Here is a 14393-nt window from a genome sequence, read left to right on the forward strand (position 1 = left end):
TACTGTACGGTACGGTATGGTACGGTACAGCATAGTACAGTATGGTACATTACGGCACGGCACACTGGATCACGTGGCGTGGCGCTAGAGTGAGTGAGTCAAATTCTAGTTATTATTATTAGTTATAGTAAATGTACAGTATTTGTTAAAATGTCGTCTTTATCTGTACTATACTGTAGCATACTGGACTGGACCGTGCCAATGCGTGCCATGCTGTAACATACTGTACCGGTACGGTACTGTAATATAACATGCTGTACCGCACTGTACTGTGCAATACTTTCCCCTCTACTCTACTGTAGCACACTGTGCTGTACCATACTGTACTGTGCTGTACAATACTGTACTGTATCGTACCATACTGCTGTGCTGCGCTGTGTGTGTGTGTGTGTGTGTGTGTGTGTGTGTGTGTGTGTGTGTGTGTGTGTGTGTGTGTGTGTGTGTGTGTGTGTGTGTGTGTGTGTGTGTGTGTGTGTGTGTGTGCGTGCGTGCATGCGTGCACACAGTGGAAAGGGGAGTGGCCTAAAATGTGATGTAATTTGCATCACCATGAAACGTTGCACAATAACATGGTATTTCATGGAAAACTGCACAGTAATTATGACAGTTGCGTGGAGATTTGTGCAAACGGTGTGATTTGGTAGGAGAAGAGGCGGGCGCAGGGCTTTCAAAAAGTCACCGCACTCCATCTTCAAGAACAACAGCGACCTCATAATAAGAGCATACGTCATTTCCTCACTGTGTGTGAAAAGCACTCTCATGTGGGGCACTAACGTTCAGTGTTGAAATCACTTACAAAAAACACAGGGTGGAAATCAGCAGAACCAGAAATGATCCATTATTATTGCTCCCACTGTGTGCCTTCAATGATGAATCATTGACATTAACCCATTTTGGGCGGGAACATTATGTTGTGCTTTAGCTATTGAAAAATAGCAGATCTACAAGCTCATAGCTTGTAGGTCTGCTATTTTTGAAAAATCGAAGAACCACTGACATAGAAACAGCTTTTTCAGAAAACTGTCAGGATGTAGAAGACATTTTTAGAATCTGATCTCAGGTCAAAATGTGTTAAGTACCTAGCGAGGGCGAAGCAACACTCAACTAAATTATTTCTCACCAAGATGAAAAACCATGAATAGTAGATAACCTTTACAGATGTTGTTTTTGGACAAGGCTATAAATACAGGTGCATAGAGCAATAATTCCTACTCGTGTGTTTTATGTTTGATTTGAAAGTGTCACGTGTATTGTTTTTTTTCTAAGACTCTGTCGAATGGAGTGTTTTGTCAGAGTGATTGCTAATTGGGGTGTTTTAACTAGATGCTAGTGCTAGATGGCTCTAGGCACATAATTCTGTCCTATTCTATGGTGGTTGATTTAATTTGGGCATGTTTCATGCTGAGCCCCTATTACTTTACATAGGACGCCTAGGGCAAATACATACTTTCTTAGGTCCATATTTGCTTTAAAAACTGTTTTACATTTTCAAATTAATCATTTATGTTAGACAAGGAATAAAGTATGCATTTTCTTTAACATGGGAAATTCCACAAATAATTTACTCTATTCTCTTTGCCAGTAGAAGTCAAGAATATGCCCTATTGCCTTTTTTTTCCTTCTTTCTTCTGGTGTGCCACGCTCAACATCACAAATGCACCAGAATCGACCAGATCATGGGGACAGAACTTCAATGACAACAGTCAGGAACTGTATCCACCATTACAACTAAAAGGATATTGTCTGCTGCATTCATCAGAAATTAGTGCATTCCAAAGACTGTAAAAAACAAGCACATTTGTAAAGTTTCTGAAAGTCTCTCCCCCCCACCCCAGAAGCATTATTACAACTATCCAAACCGATGACAATAATTGTTGTGGGATTGCTTGCAATTATGATGGAAAGTCATGGGGCTGGGGGATTTGCAGAGCCATTTAATTACTTCCAACAAATTCTCTTTTACTTTGGATTGAAAATAAATATTACAGCATACTGTAATCTCTGACACACCACGCTTGTAAATCGTTTTTCCCAGTTCACACATCTATTCTGCGGGCAAATACTAGTGAAATACGTATGCACTGTATAGGTGTGTATACAGTGCATACACTTAGTAGATTCCTTGGTCCTTATTTCTTCTACTTCCCCTTCATCAGGAGAATCTCTCTTGTGTCATAAAAGGGAACATTAGGTTGGCCAATAAATACTGTGACTGCAGAATCATTTGTCCCAGGAATGAATGCCAATTTGCAGCCTTTCCGACTACGTGACAAAAAACAAAACAGATGTTAATAGGGGTTTTATCCACTGGGAAGGGGATTTTAATGACCTCCTCTGTGCTTACAACGCTAGGAGTCAGGTTGAATTAGCATCTCTTCCCATGAGACTTAAGCTTTGTGAACACTATTGATACATTTCAAATCAGCTCTAGATGTGTCTGTTCAGACTGACCATCCATTTGTATTGTTGTCGTTTGGGGCAGGGCCCTAATGATGGCAGTGTCAGTCAGTCAACAGTAATACCGTCATGATCCACAGTAGACTAAATCTACCGTAATATGAATATTAGAACTTTGACCAAATACATACAGACGATAATGTTGGGATGACTATTGCTGCTGTCATGATGAGAAAATGAAAAACAGAGACACTAGACAAATATATCGATAGTCATTCCCAAATTATTGTTGAATTGCCAATAACACCCAGCCCGAGACGGACCCGTGTGCAACTTTTTTAGGGAATTCTGCAGAGATAAAATAATGCATGAACAATAACCTACAAATCCTTTTTTGTTATGTTAATGTAATATATAGTGTATGTACATAGTGTATGTACAAGTGATATGGTATGAACATCGCAAATAAAAACCTTAATTGTAAGAGCTTCATCTAAATCATATTATAGGTGCATAATTGTCTTTGTATTTTGTGTGTGATTTATTACACCTCCTTCGTTCAACTGCATAGAGTGTGCAGCTGTGTGGGCCATCAATCCAAGCTAACTAGATTTGTCTAATTGCACCAATGTCAATTTAGGCTGGGTGAACACTGACAGAAAATGATACAAGACTAAAATTGATAATATTAATATTCTGAAATTATACAACAAAGGTGAGTAGCATGCATATACATGAGTATTTCATATTAAATAACAGACATTAAATATTTAATATGGAATGGAGATGGGATAACCTATACCCCATACCCCATATTTCAAGTCAGCATAGTATACGAGTATGGCTTCTTCTCATGCATACAGTGGGAAGATGAAAGTGGAAAACATGGTTGGTCAGGCAGTATCATCTCTAGACTGCCTACATCTAGAGAGACGATTGTCTGATACAAGGCCTGTAGCTCCACTGCACACAAACTAACCAAGTGATGGTTGAAACTGCTGGCCTTAATGACCTGGGACAGGTTTGATGCATTTTCAATTACTTTTAAATCTACAAAGCAGAATTTCAGGGAAACAAGAAAGCCTCCTGAAAATGTATGTATATTTATCACATACTTGTTACTTTGCATATGCCATCTGCTGTTGATGAATAATTAATACTCTCATTTCTGGTGCAGTTTTCTTTTTTTGTAAAGAAACATATTGCAGGAGCAATTACATTCACATTTCCCAATCAATCTTGTCATTTTTGCGTTACACAGAGGGCATTCGTCTATACATTTACCACAAAAATAGATTCCCTTGAGACACCCCCAGATATATCAAACTGGATTAGACAGCTAAACTGCTTACAATAAAAGATGAGGATGATATTACTAGACAGAGGCAATCTCTATATGTTAGCAGCACACGTTGTGCTTTTTTCATTTAGAGCAAATCTACAAGCTGTCGGTTCATACATGAATAGTGAAACAGCACCAGTAGTACTAGTAACACCACTCGATTTTTAAGTGAAGTTTAAGATGTTTAACATTTTAGTATCCACCAATGCCACTTACATGCTATGTTACATACTGTATCAGCTCATTCAGTGTTTTAAAATGATAAAGCTACAAATTACACAGTTCTATGTATGGAACACAAGTATTCATTTCCGATTCTGAAGGTCGTTGGTCACAATCTTATTCTCTTATATATTTCAACTATGTGGACATAGATATATAGGCGATCTCATAGCCTTGGTATTACCTGGTATCGGATAGTAAAGAAAGTCTGCGGTATCTATAGCCCATCCCCAACGTTCAACCTGTCGTTATGCACTGTGTGATTTCTTTATTTTATTAATTAGCAAATGAAAATGGTTATTGAAAACACCTGCATAATTATATAAATGAATTCTATGAGATTGTCATAGTTTGTTGGAAGCACCCATGAAGCTCTGCTTCATGTAGCGCACTTTAGTCTTGCAAGCTGCAGACCAGTTCGACCTCCACAGGAGCTAGAAATGCAGATATCTAAAAAGCAGACATCAATAAGACGCCAACACCACCACTCACCAGTTCAACGTCAGGAGGGATGGCCAGTCCTGGTGGAGCTACATAGGGTTCCTCGCTGTCCTCCTGCTCTGCTCCTTCTTCTGCTGTGCATTTGGTGAGAGTAAGAATAAAGAGAACAAAAGTGTGAAATTCACCCCGCAGTTGTTCATAACAAACAAACAGTGATGGCCCAGGCCGTAGCGTAACGGTCTGGGCACCGGACTGGTAATCCAGTCGCAGTGTGCCGCGGGTTCGACTCCCGGACCCGACACGGCCTTTACTGCATGTCATCCCCCCCATCTCTCTCCCGTTTCCTGTCAGCCTACTGTCTGTCCCTTCAAAAATCAATAAAAGGCGTAAGCCGCAAAAAAGAAAAAAAAAAGAAAAAAAAAAAAAAACAGTGATCACCAGCTGCTCTAGCCAAACAGCCAGCAGCATTAAAAAAGTTTCACTTTTAGTTAGTCAGACCCCGTAACATAGCCTAGTTGTTCAAACAACATAATATACTGTATATATATTTATGCAGTACCACAAAACAAACACTTTCTTTCCTTCATCCAACATCTGTTTGTGTGAAAGGTTAACCAGAACGAGACAAACATTTATTTCAGTGCATCACTGTGGAGTCTGCAAACGAATGCAGACGGCACAGCCATTTATCGTACATATGACGTGCCAGCTGTGGAGCAACGCTGCCATTTTCTTTGCGACCTCATTATGCTTAATAGGTGCAGTTTGATTACGCTACTTTAATCTGGTGCCTGACATTTGGCCAGGTCATTCTGTAGATCCATCCATTGAATAAGGCTTCTAGTGAGAAAAAGAAAACGACTTGTATCTTCCGGGCTTTCAATTTAGATCAGAATAGGAATGTACTGACATATTGTTTTGTTTTCCCTGCAACTGTCAGAGCCACAATGATTGTACTGTACTGTACCTGTCATTTACATGTACTTCACTGCTAAATCTGGTGTATTTACATTACCCAAATATGTACTGTTCATTAATGCTCTGTCCTGTCTAAATAAACAAATCCCTAATTGTTATCCATGTTATTTTTATTTCATGACATCCTGTGTTATTTCTTATCACAAAAATGTACAGTACCGGTATATCTACTTAATTCTTTACAGCTGAACCATGCTGAAGCTCAGTCAGGTGAGTAAACGTCTCGCTATTAAACCATCTCCAGGAGACTGGGAAACACCTGGTCTCCGATAGAAAAGAACACCAGTGACCAAGAACTCTGGAGGTCCCTTGTCGACGGCCTATACCCCAGTAGGGGTGTAAGGTGTAAGTAACTAAGTTACCATCTCCTAGGGACAGTGGGACACCTAGACTGCATAGCTATGTGAGCAGTGAGCACTGGCTACACATTGCCACCATCTATAATTTAAAGCTGCGGATACACAGGTAAAACTCCAGCTGACAATGTGTGCACATGCTGGCTAGTGGAGATGCTGGCAGGCTGAGTGATGAACGGCTTGGCTAGTCAGAGAGAAGGGGGACATGGGACATGGAGAGAAGGGGGGGGGGGGGGGGGACATGTGACGTGGACATGCAGTCTAGGCTGTTGCAGTGACTGCTCCAATATATGGGCCTGGTCCTGTGGTTTTATCAGCACCCCAGGTGTCTAAAAAAGTGTGACAATAACTATAGTCTGTTTGCCCTTTGGGTAACCACACTAATGATGGACAGTCCTTTATTATATCCAATAAATACAATTGAATAATAATATTATATCCCTTCCCATTGCCCTTGTCAGCACATCACATGACCCAGACAGACAGAAACATGGAGGGAGGGAGGACATTCGTACTTTTGTAATCCAACCCTCAGTATGCCAGGTAATGTTATATTATGTTTTGTTTGTAATAAATTATTTGGTGGCAAATTTTGTTTGTACGCTTTTATTAGTGTTGCGGTCTTTGACTTCTCCTTTCACTTTGTTATTATGACCTGGCTTTGTGAGCTGTAATAGGGAGCAATCTCTGTCACAAATCACAATCTCTTTTATTTATTTATTTTTCAAATTTTTATCCCACGATTTTGAAACCCATTTTTCACCCCTGTGTCAATTATCTAATGTGGTCCTGGGCTCTACACACCCTCCGCCAACCTACAGTAGTCCCCATATATGGGGGACATGGGGAGAGCAACGGACTTGAACTCATGCTTCTTTCATGCCCGAGTGTCCAAGTTGCTCCTTTACACCTGACAGGGGGAGTTTCCCTGGTTGGACGTAGCGCGTGCCAGGGGGAGGCAGTTTAGAGACCGGGATTACTGCATGTTTTTTGTGAGGGTACCTACCCACAATCTCTTTTATAATGTATATATACATATTCCCACATCACACTCTGTTGAATGCTCCCAAACAAGTCAATGTATTGTTGAAAAACGTTTTGACCAGATACAGCCTTCGTCAGGTACAGTACATGACAGTGTGTGTGTGTGTGTGTGTGTGTGTGTGTGTGTGTGTGTGTGTGTGTGTGTGTGTTCTCACCATGCTCCCTGTCCTCATCCTCAGTGGGCTGGGTGGGGTCATAATATTCAGCGCTGTATTTGAAGGCCACTGCGTTATAGGTGCCTTCATCAGCTAGCGCTTCACTCAGACGCTTGTACTCTTCCTCTGATGAGAAACGCAAAGAAAAATGATTATCAACCTCAACGACATTCATAATTTCATGTAACAGACATTTAGTTCAGTATCATTCAAATAATACAGCTATAGGCCTGGGCGGTTAGCCCAACTGTCTTGGCACCTAGGCTACTGAGCCTGCCTAGGTGCAGAAAGCTCAAATAAATCTTTAAAAAAATAAGTAATAATACAGCTAGCTTGAAGCCGTGAACATCTCACCTATAAAGATATTCATCACGTTAATTCACATTCTTTAGGATGATAATCATAGCTCATGCAAATGCAATACATGTTTTGCATAATGACTCTGGATCTATTCTATTCTAAATGGACAACTGAAAACATAATGGCTACTACTTCTCCTCAGACACAACCCCGTTTCAATTGAAATTCATGACAAAGTCTATCAAGCAAGGACACAATTCTACCAAGCAGGCAAGCACCATTAATATTTCTAATGTTTCTCTGCTTTCCTTCCAATTGACACAGCCTGAGTGAATGGGGTCAAGCGTACCACATTCAAGGGCAAACCAGGTTGGGGATGAATGAATTATGTGTGCGAGCGACAATACAAATCAAAACACGCTAGACTCTCTCACGCAATTGTCAGGATGTCTTCTACATCCTGACAGTTTTCTGAAAAAGCTATGTTTCTATGTCAGTCGTTCTTCGATTTTTCAAAAATAGCAGACCTACAAGCTCGGTGGCGCGCTATGAGCTTGTAGATCTGCTATTTTTCAATAGATAAAGCATAACATAATGCCAACACCAAAAGGGGTTCGCGCCCAAAATGGGTTAAAGGCCCAATCCGGGATTCAGTTTTGCACAAAAAAACACTCGCTAAAAACGGCCATAGCCGTCTTCAAAAATGTGATGAGATGTGATGAGGTCAGCACATTTTGGGCTATGGCCGTTTGTAGCCCAAGGAGTGTTTTAATTTGTGCAAAACTAATGCTTGGAATGGATTCAGAATCATGGAAACCCCATATTTTCACATGCTAATGCTATATAAAGCATAATGAAAATGTGAAAATCTTGCCTTATAGGATGTTAATGGTAGGATCACATACTGTATAAACAGCAAGTGGATTCATGAATGTATGTTATAGAATATAGACAATATTTTAGGCCAATAAAAAAAGACTACCGGTATATACCAAATTTCCCACTTTCTCGATTGCCGGACTACAAAGAAAATCAGACCCGTCTGAAGTGAGTGGTGCAACAGCCCCCCCTGTTGGTACCCTAAACATACGGAGAAAGACAGACAGACAGACAGACAGACAGACAGAAGGACGGACGGACATTGATGGTTGTAGGAGTGGTTGCACCACTCAAAAGTCTCAAGGCTTTTTAGAGGGCGTATATTCCTTCTTTGTGATTTGTGGCTGCTTCCCATCGGATTTGAAGGTAACAAAAGTCACTGGTGGTTAAGAAATGTGTGATTACATACCTTGTACTCTCTATTTTGCTCTAACTTAGTCTCAGAATCAGAATTCTCACTGTAACCATGTCTGATATGAATGGCAATTACACAATTCTCAGGAGTCAGGACACGTGAATGCGCATGTTCTGTGGTGTGGTGGACAGATTTCTGTTGTATACACTATACAGTCAGTGATTTCACAATATTTTGACTTGATTTATTTAAGACAGATCTCCCATGTAAAATTGTCAAATCTTTATGGTAGAGTAAAGAGTATTCAATTTATATAATTGAGGTGGTTGTATATTTGTCTCCCTGCTCTTCTGAGACATTCATATGGTATGAAAGGTCATGTCTCAAGTCTCATCTAGACAAAGGATCTGTTCATCCCCCGGATAAGCAGGTCGGCTCTATATCTTAATAATGCAGATAAGGTGGCTCAGTGTGAGAGTTGAATGGAAAGCGTCTCAGCTCCCTGTAGGTATTGGTGCAGTGCCAATACTGCCCTGTTGTCACATGAACAATAGAAAAAAAGCTGCCACCCTTTTGAAAATACACCCTTCTCGTAGCGCGCCACCGAGTGGCGTGCTACGAGATTGTAGGTCTGCTATTTTTGAAAAATCGAACAAACGACTGACATAGAAACAGCTTTTTCAGAAAACTGAGAATCTGATCTCAGGTCAAAATGGGATAAAACAGCCTGCCAACTCCAAGTACTGCCAACCTTGTCTGGCCTCTTCGTCCAGAAGGTCAGCGTGCATAGCCAGGTATCTCTCCTCATCACAAAGTGCCTCGATCCTGTCCTCCTCTTCTGACAGCTGGTATGACAAGTTCCATGACCCACTGTCATAATCTGAGAGGTCGTGTAAGTGACCACGGCCATCGTATCTGTTGGATGAACACAAGGATTAGACACTAGAAGCTGACGGAGTGTTCTCTACACACAACACACAAGGACCTACTTACTTACCACATTGAGGGAGTAAACCTAAAAAACCAAGAGTTTTTAAACAACAAAGAAATGTTCTACCTCAGTCATGTTTCTGCCATGAGGGAAAGTAGACATATAGTAGAAAAGACACTGGGCAGCATAACAACTTCCTGAACAGGACTAATACAAAATACTAAGTTGCCTAGATTGTTTACAGGTGCTGTTTCATTCTTTTTTCTCACGAGTTCCTAACAAATTGAGAACCCTAAAAATCGACAAAAAGCAAAAAAAGAAAGCAACTCGCCTCTTACCTTACAGGGTTCAATTGCCCCCCCAAAACATCATTACTTCTACATCTGCAAAAAGAGTTACATTCACACAAACCCGAGCACATAAATACCTATCCGTAAGAACCCAAACGGACGACATTTTCCTGCGTTCGTTCCTCTACGCCACCTTTTCGTCCCACTTTCTTCATGGAGAGAAAGAATTGGGGGTGCTGGGTTTGGCATTCGGGGTCCGTCAGGACCCCTTAGCCTACCTTTGCTGGGGGAAAGAACTGGGGTTATGTGATAGAGACACAGATAACATAAGCTGCACAAACAAAACAGGAGTCAGGTCAATGCGGATGCAGGTGGCTCGGGCGAACAGGCTTTGAAGGAACCAATCCCCTCCAGTAGAGTGAATTAAGAAGGGTGTATTTTCAAAAGGGTGGCAGCTTTTTTTGTTCATGTGACAACAGGGCAGTATGCCGGGCACTGCACCAATACCTACAGGGAGCTGAGAGGCTTTCCATTCAACTCTCACACTGAGCCACCTTATCTGCATTATTAAGACTTAAAAGCAGCACTATGTAACTTTCCTCTGCTACACCGGATTTGAACCCGGTTCCCTGAGCAACAGCTTCTTTACCATTGAGCCAATAGAGCCGTCCTGCTTATCCGGGGGATGAACAGATCCTGTGTCTAGATGAGACATGACCTTTCATACCATCTAAATGTCTCAGAAGAGCAGGGAGACAAATATACAACCACCTCAATTATATAAATTGAATAATCTTTAATCTACCATAAAGATTTGACAATTTTACATTGAAAAAGGTTACATAGTGAGGCTTTAAGATTTAGAGAATTTGCTCTGGTCTTAGACGTTGCTTTTATATCAACAAGCATACTCCCTGTACAGCACGCTGCTGTAATGTTAGGGCTAAAGATTCCAGAGGAAATTCTTCCAAGACGCCATGCCAAGATGCAAGTCCCCTTTTCAAGGCTAACATAAACATAACAGAAGGAAACAACAAACTAGTAGGCTATGCCCATTTCTGGCCACATCCAGACTGAAATGACAATCGGGTGGCAGTGGCAGATCATTATTCAACATTACATCATAGCCAGCATGGCTGGAGTTATTATGAGGAACGTGGCAACGTGCATCTTAGCATGATGGTCTGAGAGTATATATATATTAGCGCTTTGTTTGTAATTCATGTTCGTCACATCCAGGACATGTTGGGCGCGTTCGGAAATAGCGCACTGAGCGCACTGTGCAATGCAAACTAATAGGCGAGTGCGCTCCCGGTACGCATTTCCGAACGCACCAGTTAGTTGGCTATGGAAAAGATATTCGTCGTCGGCCGCAAATATAGGCTATGATTTCCAAGGCCTTTATTGTTTCTCCTTCTGCGAAACTATAACTCGGCGTGGAATTCTTTTGGATCCCTTCAAAAAGGCAACACTTGGGTTAGATAACGATTCCTTTTTAAGTTTGTTCAACCGACCTATCAATCATGATGTTCTTGTCCCCCATCCATGGGATGAGATGTTTGCCTTGCTCGTGGAACAGAGCCTTTTCGTTGTCTCTGAACACCTTGCAGGCATAGCCGAACACCAAGAGGTCGGCATATTTATCACTGTCGCTCACGTCCTTCTTGGCCGGTTTGTTGTTGTGGTCCCTCTTTCCCGCTCCGCGACGATACATCCCGGCGTGTTTGGGGAAACGAAAAGAAACTCGCGTGACAAATAAGTACCGACGGTGGAGTGAAATATTTCCTCTAGGGAATACAACAGCTTAGACATCCAAAAAAAGGGTGAGAAATCCGTAATATTCCTTGCCAAACCAAAATATTCTAGCGAACACCAGCAGCCATGTTGAACAGCAAGTAAGTAAGTGTGATGTTGATTTGAATACGCAGTTAGGTGATATCATCTATAAAGTGCATGTTTTGTTTTCAGGCGTGTTTTCACCCATACAAAATATTGTATATTTAATCACAATGTATGTATATGCTTCTTTTTCATTTGATGCTATAAGGCAGATTTCTGTCCACATAAGGTTTTTGAGATTCTGTCGAATATGCTGTTCTGAAACTTGCAGGAATGAGACTATACACTACTAATGCGTTGCCAGGTTCGCAAGAGAAACAAGCGATCAGGTCTACGAAAACAAACCCAAAATAATCGACTGAGTGAGCACCCATTGATTGATTGATTGAAATATTTATTAACAGTTTGTAGAATTACAGTACATTTCAAGCACAACGTCAATACAAAGACTGTTAACTGTGAGTGGACGACCCAATTAAGCATTACACTTGTTTACAACAGGGTCCACCTTGTTCAATTCATCAAAACATTTAGAGACGTACAAATAGACACTTATATAATATAGTTAAAGAACAGAACAGGAATTCATCATAAAGGAAGCAAAAAGGGAAAAGAAACATATACAGTGAGGGGAAAAGGAGGGGGGCGGGGCGGTGGGGGGATTCAGATTTTACGGGGGCCAGTTTCGAATTGCAGCCGTCCGTAGCCTGTGCCCTTTGAGAGCGGTTTTGAAGGAGTCAAGGGATTCACATGTCTTAATGACTGTTGGTAGGGTGTTCCACATTTTGGTGGCATAGGAGCGAAAATAATTTAGTCCCTTGTTTGTGCCGAATCTGGGTTGTACATGGTTTGTTGCACTCCCTCTGGTGTTGTGGGTGTGGACTTTGTTTACATTAAGGAAGTATTTAGACATGTAGCTACATGGGTATCTTGGTGATGTATCGAATCTTGTGGACCAGACCCATTGCAAGATGCTGTACTTTGTCGTCGACCCTAAAGCCATCCCAGCCTGTCAAAGTGGGCAGGGGTGAGGTGGGTTCGGGGGGTGAGTCCAAGTAGGAGCCTGACACAGCTTGGAAATAAATAGCCGAAATACAAGCTCAGCTCACTGTTGATCCATATAGGCTCTCACATTTCAACAACTTGGAAACACAGTAGGCCTACTCCCAACCGATCAGCTCATTTCAATGCCCTAAAGGAGGTCTATAGGTTATATTATTTGGATTTCTATCTTTTCTGTTTACATTTCTACATGTATGGTGTTTTTCATATTTCTTTCTTCTTATTCACGGTTTTATTAAGGGATCAACCTCGAAGGGCCTATGTTTTCTTCTTATTCCGCCAAATATTGCAGTTCTGGCATAACCGTGCAGTCAGTTTTCACGAAACTTGGCAATATGGTACAAGGCTATGCCAAACGGTGACGACATGAAGCCCACAACCATTGGCCAAAGGGTGGCGCTATAGCACTCAATTGAAAATGCAAACATTGAACAGGCATAGCTCACGTCACGAACTGTTTGACTGTCAACAATAAAACTTCGATACACGTGTCTCCTCAAGCCGAACAACTTTCGTGTTCTGACTTTTGACCTCTGACCTTTAGATTACCCACCGTTTTTAATTATGAATGTAATTTAGATAACACAACAAGGGTCATAACTGCACTACACCACTGGTGACACATCAGGCCTAATAATTTGAGCCCGACCCAGCCAAGAATGAGGTACAGTAGGTTGTCGGACCAATGACAGTCGGATCAGTGGTAAATCAGTGAGGAAGATTTGGGGAGTGGATCAGCTAGAGCAGGAGTTCTCAATGTTATTGGCTGGGGGCCACCAGACATGCTTTTGGCCATGTCTCTGTCTAAAAAATAGTTAAATTAAGTATCGTCACATTTGTATATATGCAAATGACATCCTGCACATAATTCTACATTAATTTAAACTATAAACTCTGACTGGGAAGGGAGTCTGGGAGATAGGTGTGTTATTGCTCCGAGTCCAGTGGTCATTACAATGTGAAAGAAAATATTTCAAAATAAGATGAAAAAATAAGGTTACGTATTACGGGAAATACAAATATGTTGGAAATATTTTATTTTGATGTGGTGTCATGACTCATAATTAAACTTATGTTGACATGGTATAGGCCTACCGCCGCCCCCTGAAAATCTAAACTAGATAATGAGGAGTCGATAGCAGTTAGACAGAATACAAGATGTAAGGTTCAAACTGAAGCAGAGAGAAGCCCTTCAGTTGAACAGAGCAACCCAGACCACTGGTGCTGCCAGGAGGAGAAGGACGCTCACTGCGGAGATGGAGGTGCCGTTGCACAAGTCACTGTCACAGCAATTACTGCCATTACTCTGCACTGTTCCGGTGTAGCGCAGGTCTTAAGGGGTACATCAAGGGGTGGGGCTGCGCGCACACACACACACACACACACACACACACACACACACACACACACACACACATAAATATTGTGTAAAAAGGAGAGCCAGTTGTTTGAAGCAATTACTTTTCATTGTCGATCATCGCCATTCCTTCTTAGTGTCCGACTGTCCGTACCACATTATGAGGTGACAGTACTTCATTAGACCCCTTGGTGTGATTGTTATGTGCAATGATGTCTTCCCTTTGTATTTATGGTTTCTTCCTGGAGGCTGAAACCTTGACAGTCAAATGTGCCAATGAAAAAAACAGTGATATAGTGACATCACAATATCATCATCTCCCCAAACGCCTCCCCCTTTATCATACAACAACAGCTGTGCGTGCGGCTTCAGTTCAGCTCGGAATCTGTTCTTGAGATTAGTTGCCACCTGAAACAAATTAGGTAAGATATATATGAGTGTATCT

The 14393-nt window shown here is 41.4% G+C and overlaps 1 protein-coding gene across 5 annotated transcripts in view; it reads right to left on the minus strand.

The window, feature by feature from the left end:
• The window catches only part of sfswap (splicing factor SWAP), a 111054-nt gene extending 99480 nt beyond the window's left edge, over window positions 1-11574 (minus strand). The window contains exons 1-5 of one of the 5 annotated variants that reach the window (XM_083793680.1): window positions 10409-11347; window positions 9828-10363; window positions 9221-9384; window positions 6936-7061; window positions 4454-4536 (exon numbers count right to left, since the gene is read on the minus strand). In XM_083793680.1, the coding sequence (XP_083649806.1) occupies window positions 4454-4536; window positions 6936-7061; window positions 9221-9384; window positions 9828-9856 (402 nt within the window). In that variant the 5' untranslated portion in view covers window positions 9857-10363; window positions 10409-11347. Of the gene's footprint in view, window positions 1-4453; window positions 4537-6935; window positions 7062-9220; window positions 9385-9827 lie in introns of all 5 variants that reach the window. The other 4 variants (XM_083793679.1, XM_083793677.1, XM_083793676.1 and 1 more) reach the window with 4 other exon arrangements.
• Between the last annotated feature and the right edge of the window lie 2819 nt (window positions 11575-14393).

Source organism: Protomyctophum parallelum (assembly GCF_964188405.1).
Source record: "Protomyctophum parallelum genome assembly, chromosome: 21".
Lineage (NCBI taxonomy): Eukaryota > Metazoa > Chordata > Actinopteri > Myctophiformes > Myctophidae > Protomyctophum > Protomyctophum parallelum.